Consider the following 22,904-nt stretch of genomic DNA (forward strand, 5'->3'; position numbering starts at 1 on the left):
CTTTGAGCAAGGTAACTGAAGTCTTCCCGGAGTCTGCCTCCATCGCCTTAGATGCTCCTGGTAGGTCCATCACCTGCTTTGCCTTAAACAGCAGAGTTCTGAATAGAGTTGGCTTGAACAGACCTATTGCAGGCGGTTGCTTTGGCATAGTCTCGTCCTCTGAAAGATCATAGTCTCTATCACTGTCCTCGCCCAAGGCTGGTTCTTCTGATAAGGACCCCAGACCCGAGGGGGGCGTTACCGACCAGAGGTTCCTTGATTGCGCTGGTGGGAGATGAGTGTATTGGTTTACCCCAGCCACCATGCCTTGTGAGTAGGCATTGGCAATAATATCCTGTAGGTCAGGTGGCATGTTTTGCCATGTCCCAGTCTGTGACCTCAGCCCCGCTGCTGTGGGGGTAAAGGGGGCTGAGGGTCCCTGGGGGCTTCGCCTGGGTTGGCCTGCTGACCCGGGCCTGGTCCAGGATACATTTGGGGAGGATATGGCCTGAGGTAATGGAGGAAGTTGTCTATCAGGCGACCAATCCCCTTCGTGGAGAGCCCCATATGCCCAAAAGCGGATTGGGGGGTCATTGGCTCTGGAGTCGAGGTTTGCCTCTGCGTCAGAGGGAGTGCTGAGGGGGAGGTGAGCAAGACTGCCTCTAATCTCTTCTACAGAACCTTAATACGTTTTTCTGCCTCTTTAAGTGAGGCTGCCGAGGCAGGAGATTGTGAGGATTTAGATTTCTCTTTAGGCTTTCCCTTGGATTTATCCTTCGGTACAGCTGGGAAATTAGCCCTCTCACCCCCCCCCCCGGTTGATCCTCCCTCCGTACTCACTATCTTGCACCTCCAACAAATTCACCTCCGAAGGAACCTCGTATTGGATGCAAAATGGCGTCCAATCACTTCTTAGTAATGTGCCTGCGCACTAGAGCTCTTCGCTCGTTCGCGCCAGCCAGCTGCCGGAAGCCCTTTCGGTTCGCGCCTTTGCAGCTGAGGGAAGGTTCCCAAAATGGCGGCGCCCACCGTTTCGCGGCTTTTTTCCGCGGTCCCGGCTTCTTCCAGTGGCGCCCTTGCTGGTGCTGGGTTTCTGAGCCTGTGGCCTCTCCTTGCCGAATCGTCGCTGTCCCTGACAGTGGTATCGGCGGTGGCAGCGGCGGTTTCGGTGCTCTGGCGGCTTCGTCGGCTCCCTCGCCGGCCACCAAACAGCTGACAGGCGCGGCTCCACTTCCCTATGGGGAGCCCTCTCTCTGGGCATTCGTGCCTTCGAGCCTCCCAGTGGGGGGAGCAGACCCCCCCACTTTCGGTTCACAGCCCTAGTTTGACCTCGGGAGCCAGGGACTCCAGGCTGAGGTGCTCCTCTTGGGGGAAGTTCCCTCGGAGGGAAGCGACCCCTAAGGAGATCATCGGGGGTGGTGTCCACGGAGGACAGTGACCCCATCACCAACGATGCTCTGTACCTGTAAGGAAACAAAAGGAGAGAAAAAAAACATTAAACAGGTAATTAGTCATTACCTCCTTTCTTAAACAAAACTCAGTGTGTCTCTACACTGGGACTGAGTTTTTAAAACTGAGCTCATGGGGGACTACAAGGGGGCGGTACCTAATTAATATGTAAATTTGTAACTCAGTCTCTACCAATAGGATTGGTAAAATACCCATGTTGGACTCTCCTTCCAGATGCAGTGGAGAACTGGGCATGGATAGCCTAGAGAAAAGGAGGGCCAGAATGGACGTGATAGCAGTATACGAGGGGATGTCACAGAGAGGAGGGAATCACTTTATTCTTCAGGGCACAAGAGGGCCGGACGAGGAACAACGGCTGGAAGCTGACCAAGGAGAGGTTGAACATGGACATAAGGAGGAACTTCCTGATGGTCAGAGCGATCAACCAATGGAACAACCTACCAGCGGATGTTGTGAACTCCAACACTCTGGACATTTTTAAGAGAAGATTGAACTGCCACTTGACTGGTGTACTATAGGGTTCCTGCTTGGGCGGGAGGTTGAACTCGATGGCTGTCATGGTCCCTTTCAACTCTAACAATAAATAAATAAATAAAACACAGCACACCTGCAGCTACCTTGGTTTTTTTTCCTTTGCTCTTTTCTTAAAGCTACAATCTGTGCCTCCAAAGTGCTCAGCTGCTCTTCTATTTCCTATCCTCCAGTGCCACCCAGAAGCCATCCTTGGGGGTTCCCCGCCTCTTGAATCAGTTGCTATATCAGCCCCACCTTCTGCACCTCCAGATGCTCCTCCACTTAAATCTCCACTTTCTCCTCTTTGGTCTCTCTGAGCTTCAAATTCTATGCCCAACTATAGCAGCAAAACTCTTCCCTCCTCATAGTTACGTGATCTACAGATTGCATTTCCTTGGTACACTGATATGGCTGCAGAAAATCCCCAAGTAAATTTATCACCATTTCAGAATAAAAGAGTGGTCTTAATGCGGTTCTATCTTGCAAAGTCTGATGAGAGAAGCCTCTTAGGACTGTTATCTCATTTCCATCTTGTTTAAGTTCTGCGATGCTTCTCAAGTATTTGTAAAGGTTTTCAGCCTTCCTTTCACTTGCAAATGCAATGTCAATGTCTCTGCCTTTGCGGGTCTCTGTGGCCGATGCTCCAGTGGGCCCTCTCGATATCATCAATATCAATATCTATATCATTCGCTTTAAGCCGTTGCTGGATTGCTTCAGGCAGTTTTATTCCTTCTCCAAAACCCTGTTTAAAACCATGCAGGCATAAATTCCATCTCTCTGGCAATCTTCCAAATTAATAAGTCTCAGGTTTTGCTGTCTTTTAACATCATTTGCCATTCTGGCTTGGGCCTTTATTTCTTTTCCAATTTTTTCAATTTTCTCTTTTTGCTCTTGCGAGTCCTTTTTAAGCCCTTGCACATCTGCTCTGAGTCTGAGGGGCGGCATACAAATGTAATAAATTGTTATTGTTATTATCGAGGTTCCCAAATGCACTTTCCATTGTTTAAACCTTTCATCCATAGAGCCAAACATCAGTAGCAGTTTATTTATCTTCCCTTCAATGCTTTCCCCCAGCTTGGCTTTTCCCTCTGCCAACTTCTCTTTGTGTTGTACTCACTGTTTCCAATTTCAGAATCCAAAGGCATCCACCTTTTCCAAACTTTTTTCTTCCCCTCTCTTTATCCTCCTTTAATTTCTCTTCTTTCTATCCATTTTTTAAGGAGCTTAAGAGAGTTTTTTGGGGTTTCTATCAAGTTTTCAAATCCACTTCGGGGAGCCCCACTGTAATGCATGCATAATCCGCTGTGAGTCCTCCATGGTCAGAATTCCCCCCCTGCTGCCTGGGGGGAGGAAAACTTCAATGACGTTGGGTGCAACTCACAACTTCTCTTTCCCTTTTTTGAATGGCTTCTTTGGCTTCAGAGGGCTGAGGATCTTTGGAATAGCCATGGGTGCTTATCCCAGGCAGACTTCAGCTCGATGACCCTCTTGGCCACATTAGAAGCATGGACCAGGTGCATGCCTCAGGGCAGGGGCAGGTTGATGGGGGGCTTCTGTCCCAGTGGGCTCTTCTCCTGGCTCCATCAACCCTGAAGTTGGCTGAACTGTGGTAATTTTTTGTAGTTTTTCTCTAGGGAGGTTTATTTTCTCATTGTTACAAGGCTGACACAGCCTGGAGCAAAGGGGCCACGGAGTGGGGTATAGAGATAAGCTGGGATATTGTAGCCTAAATAAAATTATTTCCCCTGGGAATCAAGGACAATGCTGCAGGTGTTCAAAAGGTGGAGACTTTGGTCACTTAGGAACTTGACTGGATTCTGACTGGATTATGTGTCTGGAGACTCTGGTGACAAAGTTTTACTTCTAATTGTGTGTAAAATTGGCAGGAACTTCAAGCTGGTTTTCTACCAGAAACTGCTAGTTCAATAAGTCCAAATAAAATGTTCTTTGAGGAAACTGCCTCCCTCTGAGTTCATTTATTTATTTGTTTGTTTGTTTATTGAGATACAAATTAATAAACTTTAAAAAATAAATTTTATTAGTTTTCAAATCTTTTCTTTAAAATAGCTGTTACAATAATTCTTTGAGCAACTCTACATTGTTACATCATTCCATTTTTGTTAAGTATAAACATATTACACTTAGTCTTATTTCATTTGTCATTATTACAAACACATTTGTATTTACATATTGTTCTGTTCACGGGCTTCCGATAAATTCCAATCTCCAGAAAACCACTTCTTAATATTAAAACTCACTCTTTATTCACTCAAGCAGAACATGAATGCAAATGCAGAGTTTAAAAGTAGCATAAGAGCAGATTCTATCTCATTAAAAAACCAACTTTGATTCTGAGTCCGGGAAGCAAGCCAAAACTCAGTTGTTAACTACATTCCTTAGATAACTACCATTCATTACTCAAAACATAGGCATTAGCTCACGAAACACTTTTGTTAGCACAGAAATCCAGCACAGAGTGTCTTTTGAGGCAAAGATCATGATTTTAGAACTTCTTTACAAGCACACCGCAGTTTCTCAGCTCTTCCATAGAACGAACATTGAGGATCCACATCCCCATTTGCCACAAACATATTCCTTTATATTGCCCGGAAGTGACATCACACCTCAAAGAGCTAAGGCTCTGAATTAATACCTTTTACTCTGGATTTCCTCTCACCTTCTGGCCATTCTTCTATAGCGCAGGTTAATCCAACTATTTTCTACTAACATGTCTTCCACATTGCCTGACTGAGACTAATCTCCCAATGTCATATCAGCCCCCTCAGGCTCTCCCCTGTCACTTTCTGCCTCACTCTCGCTCTCAGCTTCCCCTGGCAGCTCCCCTGGCCCAGGTTACCCAGAGGGCCTGGCTCATCCTCTTCAGAATCAGACATGACCTGAGGTGGTCAAGGAGCACACCCAACACATAATTTTTAAAAGTCTTTATTGAATAGGGAAAAAATGTAATACATAATATAGCAGTAATATAAATAATAGAAACAAGGAAAGGAAAGGAAAGAAGAGGGGTTAGAGATAGAGTAAATAAAGTAAGGAAATTAAAGAGGAAGGGGATTTAGAAAGAAAGAAATTATGTCAGATATATGGCTGACATTTCAATCATATTTGACCTCTAGTTTTAGTTGTGTGTTAGGTGTAAGTTTCCCCTTGTTTTTATTTATTCATGATGATCTTGTTGGTTAGATTTAGTATGTATATATAGTTCTTAAAAGTTGTATATATTTTGTCTATGTAGTTGATATTTTGGGGGGTGGTTTGTAGGATTTGGTAATTGTCTTCAGGATATCTCAATCAATGTCTTTTATGAATTAGGCTATGAGGTTCGTATCGTGTTGACAATGAGTAAGGTTGTTACTCAATTTTTCTTCTTTTTTGATAGTATTTAGGTATTTTTTTTGTGATAACCAAGGGTACTATTTCTCCCAGGCCTTGTAGAAAACAGATTCATTCCTATTTTGAATCTCCATTGTCAGTTTTGACATTTCTCTTAATTTTTAATAAGAGATTTAAGGTGGTTGGGTTTTTTTCTTGCTTCCAAAACTGCACAAACAAAATTCTCGCTGCAGTAAAGATATGGAGAATGATGTACCGCTCTTCTTTTTTTAATGTTTTGCCTAACAATTCCTAGGAAGATTAGCTCTGGTTTAAGTTGAATTGTCTGGGAGGTAATCTGATCTAGAAGATTCTTGATTTTTTGCCAGTATTTTTTTGTGATGTCGCAGGTCCACCAAACATGATAGTAGATTCCAGTTGTTTTTTGTACTTCCAATGAAGAGGTGACATATTAGGAAACATTTTAGCGAGTCTAGTGGGTGGTAGGTACCATCTGTAAAACATTTATTTTGGTTTTCCATATAGGAAGTTGCCATAATTAATTTATAATTTGTAGTCCAAATTTTCATTCATTTAAATTAATTGAATAACCAAAATTTTTGGCTCATACAACCATTGTCCCTTTGACTTCTTCTATTGTGTTGTGTTCTAAAAGAAAATTATACATTTCGGATATTGTTTTCCCTTCTGAGCCCAGGATAATCCTATTGAGTGTGTTGTGTTTTTGGAAACCGAAATTATTTTTATGTTCTTTGTATTTTGATTTAATTTGTAGGGAGTGTAGCCAATCAAGATTTATCCCTTTTACTAAACGTTTTTGTTTAGTAATTAAATCATTGTTGTCATCTAGTCATTATTCATATGTTATAATTTTATCGGAATGTAGAGCATTCAGGTATATTATAGCTTCGGTGGGCGATAACCATTTTGGTATAGAGTGGTAGTGGATTCTTTTTATGTGCTGCCAGGTATCAATTAAAGCTCTTCTTATATAATGTTGTTAAAATGTGAGCCGCTCCGAATCCTCAGAAAGGGGTGGCATACAAATCTAATAAATAAATAAAATATATTGGTATTTTGTGGTTTTCAGCTGTTAAGAAAGCATGCCACCTGGATTGAAGATCAAAACCTTCCAGGGTTAGTACTCTTGATTTTTTAGTATAATCCATTCCTTTAATAGCTTTAAAATTGATGCCTGGTAGTATAATTCCATATTAGAAAAACCGAAACCTCTTCTTGTTCTATGATCTTGCAAATTTTAAAATTTGATCCTCGCCTTTTTTTTTGCCCAGATGAGTTTGCGAATTTTTTAATGGAGATTATTAAAAACATTTCTTTAATTTTAATTGGAGCTGTCTGAAATAGATACGGAAAGCTTGGCAGTATGTTACTTTTAATTACGGCTATTTTTCCCCATTAAGGAAAGTTGTAAATTGGACCACCTAGTGAAATCTTTTTGCATATCAGTGAATAATTTTTCAGTTATCCTTTTTAATGGTACTACAATTTGCTGTAATCCACAGGCCCAAGTATTTAACTTTTTTTGTGGTTTTTATTTTGTGATTCTTCTAATTCTGTGATCTGTTTTTGTGTCATGCTTTTAGCAATTATTTTTGTTTTTTCTTTATTTAGAGAGATGTTTTCTTGGAGGCACCATTCATGGAATTTGGACTAGTTATGATCATATATTTGGTTTGTGGATGCCTTCTTGGAAGTTTGGGTTACCGTTATAACATCCAGATAATAGCCTTGTAACTGTAGATCATGCTGGATAATAGCCATACAGTCAGATGAAACCATTCCGGGTCCGGATGATAAGAGGCATATCCCCCGAAGCGGGGGCCTTGGTGGAGAGAGATTGTAGATCTGCAAACCAGGCACGGTATGGCCAATGAGGGGCCACTACGATTACCTGAGCCTTCACCAGAATGATCTTGTGGATGAGATCCAGGATGATCAGGATTGGAGGGAAAGTGTATAGTAGATTCTGCGGCCAAGGACTCCTCAGGGCGTTGATTGTTTCTGTTCCTGGGGAGGGGAACCGGGAGAAAGCATCCTTTTAATTGTCTCACTCCAACTCTGGCTTGGTCGTTTTCTCGCAGTTTCCTTGATGGAATTGGAGCGCCACATCTTTGGACCGGCTGGAGAGAACAGTTTCTTCATGCTTTGGCTAGAGGGATTCCCCCACTGTCTGATGAGTCCGCCAACCACCCTTGGGTGCGCTGGGGTTTCCCCTATCGAATCACCGACTCTACAGGTAGGTGATCGTCCTAGAGCCGCCGAAAATCACACAAAAAGCCGCAGACCGAAGGCTGACCAGCACTAGCTTGACGCAAAAACTGGAAGTCCATATTGTGGTACTTTTTTAGCTATTACTTTTCTTTTTCTATGTTCAATCCATTGATACCATTGTTCCCATGTCTTATAATAGTCTGAATTTTTTTAGCCCCATAATTCTCTTGTACATTTCAGCACATTCAATAATGATAATGATAATGATAATTATTATCATTATCATTATTAATTAATTAATTAATTAAATTTATATGCCACCCCTCTCCGAAGACTAAAATTTATTAATTATTATGCTTTCTGCAGGAATTTCTGGGTTTTTCGAAAACTGCAAATACTATCCTAGCTGCAGTGGTAATATGTAATACTAAATATTTTATACTTTTGTTATATTCTTTTTTGAATATTTCCAGGAGGAAGAGCTCTGTTGTAAATTCTATTGATACTTTGGTTATTTCCTGCATCCATTTGTGTAGTTTAGTCCAGAATCTTTTCGTTTCAGGGCACAACTACCACATGTGAAAGGTGCCTGGTGTTTTTTTTGCATTTCTAACAATTTGGTTTCAAATTTGGATAAATTTTTGCTAATCTTGTTGGGGCTAAATACCATCTATTCTAACCAATTATACCATCTATTCCACACCTCATAAAATTCTGTTTTCTCTTTGCCTTTCATTTCCAGAATGAGCACATTCAAGTATTTTATGTATGATCTTTTCATTTCCTGGTGTATTTTTATGTTTTCAGTATTGAGCATATACAATTCTTGCTGCTGTCTTTATTTGTAAAATGATGTATTGGATTTGTTTGTTTGTTTCTTTCTTTCTTATTTATTTGTTTATTTATTTATTTGTTTGTTTGTTTGATTGATTGATTTTTATCCCACCCTTCTCCTTAAACTCACGGTGGCTTACAAAATGTTAGCAATAGCACTTTTTAACAGAGCCAGCATATTGCCCCCACAATCTGGGTCCTCATTTTACCTAGATCGGAAGGATGAAAGGCTGAGTCAACCTTGAGCTGGTGATGAAATTTGAACCGCTGACCTACAGATCTACAGTCAGCGTCATTGACCTGCAGTACAGCACTCTACCTGCTGCACCACCCCGGCTCTTCTTTATCTTGTTGTAATGATTCCTAATAAAAATGGTTCAGGTTTAAATTCTATTTGTTCTCCTATAATTTCTTGTAGCTATCTCTTTATCTGTTCCCAATACTTCTTTGCCTTACTATATTGCCACCACATGTGATAAAAAGTTATTTCTTTACTTTCACATTTCCAATAATTGGGTTTTATATTATTATACATTTTTGACAATTTAGCTAGCATTAAATGCCATCTATAAAACATTTTATATTGGTTTTCTTTGACTACAGTCGTAAATGTTAATTTAGTTTTTGTTCCATATTCTTTCCTTAATATTTCTCATATTCTCTAAGTTTATATTACGGCCTATTCTTCGTAACCAAGTGATCATCGATCCCTTTACAATTTCCTCTTACATTCCTACTTCCAATAAGTATCTATGTTTTTGTTATTAATCTTTCTTCATTCCCCATCATTGTTATATCTACCAGATATAAGATGTACCTTGGTTTTTGGGGAGGAAAATAGGAAAAAGAATCTGCTTACCAGGTATTCATCTGGCTAGCATCCTTAGTCTGGTCAGCTTCAGCACATTATTTTTTGCCCTAGTTAGGGCTTTAAAAAAACTTTATTTGGAGAGAGTAACAATGAAAGAGCTTGCAAGCTGATGAGAAGTGGGAACATTGTTAGCACCTGGTTAGGGCTGGAAAGAAACTTATTCGGGGCAACTTAGAGCAATAAAAAAAACCCGGAAAGACTTAGGGCTTGGAAAACATTCTTCACAGAGAGAAAGAATGAAAGAGCCTGCAAGGTAAGAAGTGGGAAGATCTTAAGCAGTTACTTAGTGCTGGACAAAAAGCTATATTCAGAGTATAAGACACACCCAAATTATCAGCCTCTTTATCAGCTACTTTCCATTGCCTTCTGCTCTTTCCGTGTCCTCTTGCATCTGTTGTCAGTCCATTCCTGCAACTCAGCACCGATTCTCATTCTTTCTTTCACCAACTTTTGTTGCTTTTTGCTCCCTCCTCATCCTCTTTTGTCTACTGTGGGTCTGCTCCTGTCACTCTCACCACTGTCCTTCTTGCCTCCAACTTTCCAATGTCTTCTGTTCCTTTCTTATATTTGCCCTCGACCTTGTCTTCTTCATCTACCGCCAATCTGTTGCTCTTGTACTCAGCACCAAGTCCTTTCTTCTCTGTCTCTAACTTTCTGTTATTTTCTGCTTCTTCCTCATCTCCGTCCTTTTCTGTCTGAACTTAAATTGCACTTAATCTACTTCTTTCTCATGCTACCATTTCCAACCTTCTGCTCCTTTTTTGCATTGGATAAGAGGTACATTAGAATTTTTCCTTCATGTCTTAATTGCAGGATTAGCCCTGTAAAGTGGAAAAAGATTTCTTCCAACAACTAGTTCTCTGAATTGCTCAGAGAAGAACCGTTGAACTTACCTGAACGGTCTTCTCGCTGCACTGCGAAGAGAGTCCAATGTGGGTTATTCTTCAGCCTTATTGGCAGGGACTGAGTTAAAAATTAGCATAATTGTCCCGCCCACCACTGCCCCCTTAGGTCAGTCAATAAAAACAAAGGAATAGTGTTAAGAAAACAAATTTATTCAGTAAAACCTATTAACCGTAAACTCAAACTGAATTGTGCACCTGGGCTAATAAGCCGGGCGGGTTTGGACTCTCTTCGCAGTATAGTTCAACGGTTCTTCTCCACTGCACTGCTCAGAGAGTCCAATGTGGGATATACCCAAGCCACACTTTAGGGAGGGACAGGCTGGACCAGGGGCACTGGAACACAAACTCTCTGTAGTACTCTTCTGCCGAAGGCTGCTTCCGCCAAAACAAACGAGTCCAGCCGGTAGTGTCTGATAAAGGTCGTGGGTGCAGCCCAAGTTGCTGCCCTACAAATGTCTTCAATTGGTGCCTGCGTGGTCCAAGCCGCTGATGTGGCTGCACTCCTAGTGGAGTGGGCTGTAATCCTATCCGGCAGGGGAGTTGATTTTGTCTTTTATGCTTCTATGATGCAGGCTCGGATCCACCTGCTGATAGTCTTAGCCGATACCTTCCTCCCCATAGATGCGGGAAGGAATGATACAAAGAGAGCCTCCGATCTCCTGAAGGTGTTTGTACGTCGTATGTATATCTCCACGGCTCTTCGCACATCCACCTTATGCCAACGAAGCTCCGACGGGTGGGAGCCGTGGGTAGAAAAATCAGGCAGAACTATGTCCTGTGACCTATGAAATCTAGTATTAATCTTAGTCAAGAAGGTAGGGTCTAAACGAAGAGTTACCCTGTCAGGGTGGAAAACACATAAGTCTGAACGAACTGATAGAGCTGCCTGTTCAGCTACTCTGCGGGCTGAGGTGATGGCCACTAGGAAGGCCACCTTCACAGAAAGGATGCGGAGAGAGACCTCCCTCAATGGTTCAAAGGGGGGTCCTGTAAGGGTTTGTAGGACCAGAGGTAGATCCCAGGATGGGAAGCGGTGAACTACTGGCGGAGACAGGTTTGCTGCCACTCGGAGAAAGTCCTTAATCCATGGGTGATGTGAAATTGGGCAAAGTGGGTCTGGTCTGAGAACCGTCGCAATGGCCGCTACCTGTCTGCGCAGGGTGTCGGGGGTTAACCCCCTCTCGAGGCCCTTCTGAAGGAAATCTAGAAGGTTAAGAACTGAAGAAGCAGAAGGTGAGATTCCCTGGGCTCTGCAAAAGGTACAGTAAGCAGCCCAGGTTGCTTGATATATGCGAGTGGTAGACGGACGTCTTGCTGCCTGTATGGTGTGGATTACGTTTTCCAGAACCTGTTTTTCTCTCATGTGGTTCCCCTCAATTGCCACACAGCAAGCCTCCACCACTGAGGGTCTGGATGAACTATCGAGCCCTGTGTCAGGAACAGCTGGTGGCATGGAATTCTCCATGGTGGAGAGATTGATAAGTCCATCAGATCGGCAAACCATGGACGTCTGGGCCAGAATGGGGCTACTAGGAGTATCTCTGCCCCCTCTGAGATGATTTTGGAGACTATTCTGTGTATCAGGCAGACCGGAGGGAAGGCGTACAATAGACCCTTCGGCCATGGTGAGAGAAGTGCGTTGACTTGCTCGGCTCCCGGGGTTGGAAACCGGGAAAAGAACCTTGGTACCTGGTGGTTGTGTTGTGAGACGAACAGGTCCACTAGTGGAGTGTTGTAACGTTGAACTATCTGCTGGAACACCTCTGGATTCAGCGACCATTCTCCCGGGTCGATCATTGTGCGGCTTAGCCAGTCCGCTTGTGTATTGTCCATTCCCAAAATGTGCTCGGCACGAATCGAGGCCAGGTGTATCTCTGCCCATGACATAAGGGCGTGTGCTTCCAGCATCAGGCGGCCCCATCTTGTACCCCCTTGGTGATTCACATGGGCCCTCGTTGCCACATTGTCCGTCAATATCAGGACGTGCTGACCAGCTATGGTATCTACGAATGTCTGCAGTGCTCTGAATACCGCTCATAGTTCTAGAAGGTTGATGTTGGGATCTGTCAAGTCCTTCGTCGACCATCTGCCCTGAGCAACCTGGAACCCCGAGTGGGCACCCCAGCCGGACAGACTTGCGTCCGTAGTGATGGTCACCTCTTCATGAAACAGGAATGGAGAGCCCCTTGTTACAGCTGGAGATGTCCACCAAGGGAAGGAGAGGCGAACTGCTGTGGTCAGGTGCACTCGGTGTTTGGAGTTGCTTAGTCAAGCCCTTTGGAAGGGGAGTAGAAGCCACTGTAGGGGGTGAGTGTGTAGCCAAGCCCACGGTACTATGTTTATGCAAGAACATCCCTAGCAATTGCGATAGGAGAGCAGGGGAACCTTGTTGTGGCGTGTTATCGAACGTACCAGTGCTACTATCTTCTGTTGTCTCTCTCTGACCATGCCTGTAGAAGAATCTATTGTAGTGCCTAGATGGAGCAGGCACTTGGTTGGTTGTAGGTGGCTTTTGTCGTGGTTGATTGTAAAACCTGCTCTTTCCAAGGAGTCCATTGTCTGGGCCAGGTCTTGTCTGGCCTGCTGAGAGTTTCTGGAAAGGATGATTATGTCGTCCAGATAGGCTAGAAGGCATATGGAGCGCGTTCTGAGGCTTGCTGTCAAAGTGTCTAGAAGCTTGGTGAATGCTCTGGGGGCTGAGGACAGGCCGAAGGGAATGGCCTTGTATTGGAAGTGTTGGTCTTGGAGGCAGAAACGTAGGAATTGACAATGTTGTGGATGGACCGGCACATGTAGATACGCCTCCTTGAGGTCGATGGAGGTCATCCAATCCTGATGACGAATGGAAGCCAGAATAGTATGCAGCGGATGTAAATATTCAGTTGTCTGAGGTTCAAAATTAGTCGGCATCCGCCAGAGGTCTTGGGGACTACGAATACTATGGAGTAAAAGCCCTGCCCCCTCTGTTAGTGTCGGAACCAGTTCTATTGCCCCAATATCCAAGAGATGTTGGACCTCCTGGAAAAGAAGAGATCGCTTTTGTGGATGAAGCGGAGCCGGGCATGTATGAACCTGTTTGGAGGAATTTGCCAAAAGTTTATTCACAGGCCTTGCTCCACAGTCTCTAAGGCCCATGTGTCGGTGGATATGGATCCCCAAAATTCGGTGAAGAATTGGAGGCGTCCACCAATGGGCGGTTCGTGGAAGGAGTCACTTTTGTTTGTGATAGCCTCCTCTGTTGCCTCCCCTGAAGGATTTGCGAGGTTGTTGAAACTGGCGGTTCCTGTCCCCATAGCCGCCTCGGTCAGCTCGGTAGGATGGTTGGGTGTAGGTCCCCTGTCCATAGGCCCATGCAACTGGGGACGAAGTTGAGGGGGGGGTCCAATCAAAAGGGCTGTCTACGAAAGTATGGAGCCCCTCGTCTGTCTTGCCTCCTTGCTGACCTCGGTAACACTTTCTTCTTATGTCTGTCCTCAATCAGGACAGAATCTAATGACTCTCCGAAGAGCTTAGATCCTTGATAAGGGGCCGTGGCTAGGCGCCATTTTGATTTTGCGTCTGCCTGCCAAGAACGAAGCCAAAGGAGACGTCGAGCAGAGAGGTTAGTTGCCATTGCTTGAGATGAAAATCTTGCTGCCACTAAGGTGTTGTCTGCTGAGAACTTGGCGGTGGCAATGAGCTTGTTGATGTCTTGGCAAAGTCGGGTGTCCTCTGGGCCCAGTCTGGGAAGTATATCCTGTAACCACAGGATAGAGGCCCTATTAAAGAAAGATGCAGCTGACGCTGCCCTCAATGACCAAGCGGATACTTGATGGATCCTTCTAATCAAGTTCTCCGCCCTTCTATCCTCTGATCTTAGTCCATCCGCTATATCTGACGGTACTACTGCGTTAGACATCAATTATGTGACTGGGGTATCCACAGAAGGGTACTGAAGCAAGTCCTCTACCTCTGGATCAAATGAATAGAATCTTTTGTCCAAGGCTGAGGGTCCCAGAGCTGCAGTCAGATTCTGCCAGGGTCTCTTAATATTCTCTGCAAAGATAGGAACTGCAGGAATGTGCTCAGATTCCCTCTGAGGTTCATTAATGAGTCTGGCCGCTGGCATGATGCCTACCTCCTGACCTGCTGGTTTTGTTGAGTTGTCTGGGATTAGTTTGGTTTTGGCCTTTGGCATCTCCCACCAAGTAGAATAGCAAAAATGTTCCCTAAGACATCACCTTTGTGTTGGAAATGTAAGAAAGAAATAGGATCCTACTACCATCAATGGTGGACATGTAATAAAGCTAAAATGTATTGGAAAATGATAGAGAAAATGACAAAAGAGATTACAAAGCAAAAAATAGAAATTACCCCGGAGTTCTGTTTACTAGGAATTACTAACCAAAATTACAAAAAAGAAACTTTGTACTTAATCATACATATTTTTACAGCGGCAAGGATTATTTACGCGCAAAATTGGAAAGGGGAAAATATCCCCAAAGAAGAGGGAGTTATTACAAAAATATTAGACTGCACGGAGATGGATATGATGACAAGACGCTTGAATGACTAAGAAGAAACGAAATTTTATGAAACATGGAACAATGTTTATGAATGGATAGATAAGGAAAAAAAAAACTAATAATAGAAGATTAATAATAGACATACTTTGGTTTAAATCTTTCTTCTCTTTTTATTGAGATTAATATTAGATTTAGTTTATATACATAGAATTGACAAGATTGTTTGACTTTATACTAGCTATAACTATTTTTCTTTTTTACAATATCACTTTTTCCTTACTAGATATTTTTGTATTAGTAGTATTGAATTACGCATTTAATCATGTATTCCTTTTTCTGTATCTGCATTTATACTTTTAAGAAAAGCGGGGATGATACATCCCCACATTCTATGTTAAATGTTTGTAAGTCTGTATGTTATTTTAAGAAAATTAATAAAAATATTGGGGAAAAAAAAGAAATTTGTCTTGGTACATACTGTCTCAGTGTACATTAAAAAAATGATCATTCATCAAGAATCATAAGTTATATTACAGCAGAATATCTTACACAACCAGACTTGAAATCCTAAGCCTGTGATGGCAAAGCTATGGCACAGATGGTACGCAGAGTCATATTAGAGGGCACATGAGATTTTGCCCTGTGTCAGCTACAGCGTGCATGTGCGAGTTGGCCAGTTGATTTTCAGCCTCAGGAAAGGCCATTTCACCCTCGGACGCATCAGGGAAACTTCCCTGGAGCCCCAGAGGCAAAAATAATCACCCAACGGACAAACTGGAAATTTAGAAAAATGCACTTCCAGGTTGCCATTGTGCAAACCAGAAGTGTGTTTTCCAAATTTCCAGTTTGCCGTTGTGCTGGTTTTTACACTCTGGAGGGTTCAGGGAAGCTTCCTGAAGCCCCAGAGTGCAAAAAAGAGCACAATGGGCAAACCGGAAGTTTGTTTTCCAAACTTCCGGTTTGCCCGTTTGGGCATTTTTTTTCACCTACCAGGCTTCACTAAGGCCTGGCAATGTTCCCTCTAACTTTTTTTCGGTGTGGGCGGAAAAGTATAATGTCTGAGCGGCACATTTTCATGCCTGGGCGTGGATCGGTTAAAAACAAAAGGGATGTGTGTCACATGACCTTAGGACACACAGCAACTGTCCTAAATATGAAATGGTGGCAAAGTTTTGATCCTGCATTCATCGGGCTGCTGCGAAGGTCCTAAGTGATAAAATAGAACAGATAAAATGAGTTTTCAATACCTTTTCTATCATCTTCAGATGTTCCAAGGGTTTTGTGTTCAGTTTTTGTTTTGTGGTATTTTGAGTCAGAGTTACCTCATGGTGGCTGCCTGGACAAGACCCTGCAGTTTTGTTTTCAAGGTTTTTCAGAAGTGATTTGCCTGTTTCCTAGAGCTGAGAAGGGTGACTGGCCCAAGGTCAACCAGCTGGGTTTGTGCTTAAGGCGAGGCTAGAACTCACTATCTTCTGGTTTGTAACCTGATGCCTTAACCACTACATCAAACTGGCTCTCGTTTTGTATCAGCAGTCCTATTAAACCAGAGATCTCCAAACTTGGCCACTTTAAGAGTTGTGGACTTCAACTCCCAGAATTCTCCAGTCAGCTTTGCTGGCTGGAGGATTCTGGGAGTTGAAGTCCACAACTCTTAAAGTGGCCAAGTTTGGGGACACTTGTATTAAACTGTCATTTTGATAGGGAATAATGATGCTATGTATGCTATGTATTTTCAGAGGAACTTAATTTTCAGGTAAGGGTGCATTGCAACTATACTGCTGAAAAAAATAAAGGGAACACTCAAATAACACATCCTAGATCTGAATGAATACTGTATTCTCATTGAATACTTTGTTCTGTACAAAGTTGAATATGCACAACAGCATGTGAAATTGATTGTCATTCAATGTTGGCTTCTTAAGTGGACAGTTTGGTTTCACAGAAGTTTGATTTACTTGGAGTTATATTGTGTTGTTTAAGTGTTCCCTTTCTTTTTTTTTTTAGCAGGGTATATATTTTGTTTTAGCTTTTAAATGGGAGGAGGAAGTGGGAGGAGGGGCAAGAGAGAAAAGATCTAAAGCAATATTTTTTAAACTGGGCAAATATATGACACTTGGACTTCAATTCCCAGAAACCTTCGGAGCCAGCCATGTTGGCTGGGTAATTCTGGGAGATGAAGCCCACATCTTCAGAATTGCACAATTTGAGAAACAATTTAAATCAGGGGCCTTCAAACTTGATGGCTTTAAGACTTTTGGACTTCAACTGCCAGAATTCTGGGAATTGAAGTCCACAAGTCTTAAAGAGGCCAAGGTTGGAGGCTCCTTATTTAAAGAAATCCAGAAGGCGTTTCCACTACTGGAAGTCTCCGCTTTCCCGGGCTCATCTTTTGCATTCTCCACCACATGGAGAGTGGGGACGGGCACTGTGAGGGTGGGGCCTCCGCCATTTCCTCCTAAGCCGCGCGCGAAGGCAGCCATGGTGCCAGTTCTCCCGCGGCTGTATCTGAGCGGCGACGATTTGGCCCAGCAGCCTGTTCGGGCAAACCAGCCATCATGGCTCTGCTGCAAGCAGACTCGGATCTGCCCGGAGCCGACATGCTTGCAGGCTTCAAGAGCACGCTGTTCGCCAGGCGCTGGACTGGCCTCAGTGCGATCTGCTGAGTCGCCTGGATGAGTGTGCGGCTTTCCTTAGCTGAGTCCTAGAGGGCGGAGGAAGCGCGCTGGTGAGCCCCCGGCCTTAAAAGGGACGCTTGGGAGGCGGGATGGCTGTGAGTTGGGATTGTGACCGGCAAAAGCCCCCAAACCAAGTGCTTGTTTTAATTAGCTTTGAGCAACGTTTCGGAGCTCCCCATCCCCCTGCTAGCACGCCCAGGTGGGGGGCGGGGAGGCACAACCGAGAGGCTCAACACCAGCCATCCGCAGTGGGTGGGGGCAGCCACAGCTCCCTTTCCTTCTCCTACTGCTGGCGCCTCCTGCCAAGGTGGCAGCCGGTGCCACAGGTTCCTCGGGCGGGAGGCGCCGGTGGTGGGAGAAGGAAAGGGAGCCGCGGCTGCCCTCATCCACCATGGATGGGCCAGTGCCGAGTCTCTCGGTTGTGGCCTCCCTGCCCCCCCCCACGGGAGCGCGCGTTCAGAACAACAAAAATCTTCACTGGCCTCTGCACTTTTCTTGTTGCTCCCCGCCTCCAACTCCAATGCCTGGCTCCTTTGCGCACCTTGGAAAAGGCTGCCGGGGGGGGGTTGCTTTTGCGCACGGGGGCGCATGGGTACGCACATTAGAGGGAACACTGAGGCCTGGGCAGCGTGGGGAGGGTTCGGATGCGTGGGGGGAGGGAAGGGGATGTGGGCACGTGCATGAATGTTAGCACATCCACACATAACCCTTTTGGCACGCGGACAAATAAAGGTTCGCCATCACTGTCCTAGGCTTAGAAAGTTTAGAACTAAGTGACCTTCGACACAACCTAAGCATAGCTCATAAAATCATCTGCTACAATGTCCTTCCTGTCAACTACTTCAGCTTTAACCACAACAATACACGAACACACAACAGATACAAACTCAAGTAAACTGTTCCAAACCTGACTGTAGAAAATACAACTTCATCAACCAAATAATTAATGCCTGGAACTCACTACCTGACTCTGTAGTTTCATCACCAACCCCCCCAAACTTTACCCTTAGACTATCCAGTTGACCTCACCTGATTCCCACGAGGCGTGCATAAGTGCACTATCATGTCTACCGTCCCTGTCCTAATGTTTCCATCTTATTAGTACCCATCTCATGTATGTAAACAGTATTATATCTATGTATACTACCAATACGTACTTGACTGACTAAATAAATAAATAAATAAATAAAGCAAGCAAGCAAGCAAGCAAGCAAGCAAGCAAGCAAGCAAGCAAGCAAGCAAGCAAGCAAGCAAGCAAGCAAGCAAGCAAGCAAGCAAGCAAGCAAGCAAGCAAGCAAGCAAGCAATGCATATCTGTGGTGTGAAGGGAAAGGGTGTGGTCACATCCATGCATGCATGCATCATCTTCTAAAGCAGTGTTTTTCAACCGGTGTGCCGTGGCACACTAGTGTGCCGCGAGACATGGTCAGGTGTGCCGTGAGGCGGCTCCGGCCCCCCCGCTATTGCCCGCCGCCGCTGCCGCTATTGGCACCCTCCCGCGGGAGGCCGGCAAAGGTTGCTTTGAAAGTCGGCCCCCTCGCGCCCATAGCTTCTCGTCGCTTCCCCGAAAGCTGCGCGTGTGTGTGCGCTCCTCATCCCCCTGCCAGCCCGCGGGGGAGGCGGGGGCGGGGAGGCGCCGGCAGCAGAAGGGAAGGGAGCCGCGGGCGCCCCTGCCTCCCCACGGTGCCTCCGGCCCCCTTGGCTTTTCGGCGCTGCCCCCTGCCCGCCCCCTCTCTTCCTCTGCTGTCTCCTGCCTTTCGGCGCGACTCCTCCCGCACCCGGAACGCACGCCCTGCCCGTCTCACCTTTGCCGAGAGCACTTTCGTCCCGGGCTCTCAGCAAGGGGTTGCAGGAGAGACGGGGCAGGCGTTCTCTCAGCGGAGGCCAGCGGAGGTGATATTCAATGTCGGGAATGCGGGGGCGGTTGCGCACGCTCTCTATTCCCCTGCTAGCCCGCTCGGAATATTCAAAATAAGAAAAACCTTCGCCAGCGAAGGCTTTTCTTATTTTGAATATTCCAAGCGGGCTAGCAGGGGGATAGGGAGCGTGCGCAACCGCCCGCGCGCCCCCGACATTGAATATCACCTTCGCCAGCCTCCGCTGAGAAGAACGGAGAGAGAACGAGAGTGAGTGAGAGCAACAGACAGCAAGATAGAGAGAAAGTGAGAGAGAGAGAGAGAAAGGGGGGAGAGAAAGAGATAGCAAGAGAGAGGAGAGAGAAAGAGTGTGAGAAAGAAAACAAGAGAGAGAGAGAGAAAGCAAGAGAGAGAGAGAGAAAACAAGAGAGAGAAAGTGAGAAAAAGAGAGAGAAAGAGGGGGAGGGAGAAAGAGAGAGAGAGAAAGAACAAGAGAGAGAGAAAGAAAATAAGAGAGAACAAGAGAGAGAGAAAGAAAAAAAGAGAACGAGAGAGCAACAGAGAGAGAGAAAGAAAATAAGAGAGAGAAAGCATGAGAGAGAGAGAGAAAGAAAATAAGAGAGAGAACGAGAGAGAGAGCAAAAGAGATAGAGAAAATAAGAGAGAGAACGAGAGAGAGAGAAGGAAAGCAAGAGAGAAAAAGAGATAGCAAGAGAGAGAGAAAGCAAGACAGATAGGGAGAGGAAAGGAGAGAGAAATGAGAACAAAAAGGGGAGAAAAAAGGAGAAATGAGAAAACGATTGAGGCAGAGAATGAGAGGAGAGAGAAACAAAAGAGAGAGAGAGGGGTGATTCTTGAAGCATATGGTAAAAAGCACCCAAATAATAAGAAACGCCCCCCCAGCCCACACATGTTTTTGAAAAGAATAAAAGAGAAAAAAACTCCAGCCCTCAACTAGTTTTGGAAATGGTTCCAGTGTGTATACACACACACACATAAGGGGGGGAGAGAGACAGGGATGGAAAAAGAGGAGAAGTGAGAGGGAAAAGGAATGAGGGAAAAAGGGAGGAAGAGAGAGAAATGACAAACATGAGAGAGAAAAGGGGAATAGACAGGAGAAGTACCCAGAAATGAGATATAAATTTGAGTAGGGATGATTGATGATTGACTGTATTTATAAGGGGATGTTACATGGGATTGTATATACGAGGGGGTTATGTATGTATGTATGTATGTATGTATGTATGTATGTATGTATGTATGTATTTACCGTATTTTTCGCTCTATAAGACGCACCTGCTGATAAGACGCACCTAGATTTTAGAGGAGGAAAATAGAAAAAAAATATTTTGAGCCAAAAAGTGGGCTAAAATATTTATTACAATAACATAGAAGGGTGCAAAGGAAGCAAGGAAAGGTGTGAAAGGGGAGAGGAAGAGAGGAAGGAGTGAAAGAAGGGAGTGAGGGAGGAAAGAAGGGAGGAAGGAAAAGGAAAGCAAGAAATGGAGGGAGGAAAGGAAGGAAGGAAAGAAAGAAAGAAAGAAAGAAAGAAAGAAAGAAAGGGGGAAGGGACAGGAACAGAGGAAGGAAGCAAGGAAACTTATGAAAGGGGACAGTAAGAGAGGAAGGACTGAAGGGAGGGAGGGAGGGAAGAAGGTAGGAAGGAGAAAGAAAAGAAGAAATAGAGGAAGGGAAGGTAAAAGAGAGAAAGAAAAAGAGCAAGAAAGCAAGAAAGAGAGAAAGAAAGAAAATGAAAGAGAAATAAAAATAGAGAGGGGGAATGAAAGAAATGGAAGGAGGGAAGGAAGGAGAGAAAGCAAAAGAAAGAAAGAAAGCAAGAGAAAGAAAAAAGAATGAAAGAGCAAGAGAGCAAGAGAGAAAAAGAAAGAAAGAGAGAAAGAAAGAAAGAAAGAAAGAAAGAAAGGCAACTTCAAAGAAAGGCTCACTGAGCATCTCTCACTCTCTCTTTCTATCCCTCTTTCTTTCTTTCTCTTCCTTTCTCTCTCTCCTCTTCCTTTATCTCCTCTCTCTCCCTCCCTCTCTCTTTCTCTCCCCCCTCTCTCCCCCTTTCCCTCTCTCTTTCACTCTCTCCCTCTCTTGCTATCTCTCCCCCTCTCCCTCTCTCTTTCTCTCCCCCCTCTCCCCCCTTTCCCTCTCTTTCTCTCTCTCCCTCTCTTGCTATCTCTCCCCCCTCTCCCACTCTCTTTCTCCCACTCCCTCTCTTTCTTTCTCTCTCTCCCCCTCTCTCTTTCTCTCTCTCTCCCCCTCTTTCTCTCTTCTTCTCACTTTCTCTCTCTTGTTTTCTTTCTGTCTCTTTTGCTTTCTCTCTCTCTCTCTTTCTCTCTTGTTTTCTTTCTCATGCTCTTTCTCTCTCTTGTTCTCTCTCTCTTGCTATCTCTTTCTCTCCCCCCTTTCTCTCCCTCTCTCTTTCTCTCCCCCCTCTCCCCCCTTTCCCTCTCTTTCTCTCTCTCCCTCTCTTGCATGCGCTCCCTATCTCCCTGCTAGCTCACTCGGAATATTCAAAATAAGAAAAACCTTTGCCGGCATTTCCTCTCGGCGTCAAGGAGGTGCAGCGGCAGGCGGAGAGAGGGAAGGGGGGGGCAGCGGCATCCCTCCTGGCCTTGGCGGGCCACCCGACCCTCCCCACCTCCTGCAAACGTGGCGGGCGGCGGGGGGAGAGCGAGGAGCCGGTTCCGGCGGGCGCGGGGCTTGGCTGGCTGGCGGGGGGAGCGCCGCTGGTGGTGCGGAGGGAGACCCTCCTCCGGGAGGGAGGGGGCCAGGCAGCAGCTAGCCAGCCAGCCGGCCGGCGGGATGGCGCTTCCGAGTTCGCAGCCAAACTTTGCACAGGCAGCGGCCGGCCGAAAGGAACGCTAGAGCGGGCGCGCCTCCAGCCGCAGCAGCTGGGCTCAGCAGGAGAAGCGCCAGGGCCCCCCCATTATTCAATTTCCCCGGGGCCCTTTGGTAAGTATATCGCCGCCCCCCCCCTCTGCTCCAGCACCTCCCCCCCCTCCCTGCCTGCATCTTCGCTCCATAAGACGAGGGTGATTTTTCATCCTACTTTGGGAGGAAAAAAACTGCGTCTTATGGAGCGAAAAATACGGTATTTATTTATTTATTTGATTTGTGTCATTTTGGTTGGTGGTGTGCCCCAGGATTTTGTAAATGTAAAAAATGTGCCGCGGCTCAAAAAAGGTTGAAAATCACTGTTCTAAAGGGTAGGAATAATCACTTGAGCACAAGCCCAAAAATGGGCAGATAATTTAGTTTCCAAGTGAAAGTAAACAATTTATAGTATGATCTGTAGAATCTGCAATATGTATGTAATAATCTATTCTCTTCCCAACAGTTTCATTCTGATTTAATGTCATAGATCAGGAAAAAACAGAAAAAACTCACCTTTGACAGAACTGAAACTTGTTTCTGAAAATTCTTCATTGAAGTCTATAAGCATCCCCTCAGATTTGCATCGTGAAAGGCAACTGGCATTAGCAGCACGAATCCTCTGGGCTGCCATTTTAGGATGACAGTGTTGTTGTTTCTTAAGAAATCAGAAAATCTAATGGGTCATCTTCTGTAGAAGAGATGTAACAAATTCTGTGCCAATTATTTTCAATGGTTGCAATTACCAATGTCATTCAATAGTTTCTTCCACAATATATACCTGAAAAGAAAAACAAGCATGATAAGCATCTTTATATGTTTAAATTACATAAA

The 22,904-nt window shown here is 44.8% G+C and overlaps 1 protein-coding gene across 4 annotated transcripts in view; it reads right to left on the reverse strand.

The window, feature by feature from the left end:
- The window catches only part of SH3BP4 (SH3 domain binding protein 4), a 193,480-nt gene that overhangs the window by 115,286 nt on the left and 55,290 nt on the right, over positions 1-22,904 (reverse strand). For all 4 annotated transcript variants that reach the window (XM_070732266.1, XM_070732265.1, XM_070732263.1 and 1 more), the window contains one exon: positions 22,587-22,851. In XM_070732266.1, the coding sequence (XP_070588367.1) occupies positions 22,587-22,625 (39 nt within the window). In that variant the 5' untranslated portion in view covers positions 22,626-22,851. The remainder of the gene's footprint in view (positions 1-22,586; positions 22,852-22,904) is intronic.

This window comes from Erythrolamprus reginae, chromosome 1 (assembly GCF_031021105.1).
Source record: "Erythrolamprus reginae isolate rEryReg1 chromosome 1, rEryReg1.hap1, whole genome shotgun sequence".
In the NCBI taxonomy this organism is placed as follows: Eukaryota; Metazoa; Chordata; class Lepidosauria; order Squamata; family Dipsadidae; genus Erythrolamprus; species Erythrolamprus reginae.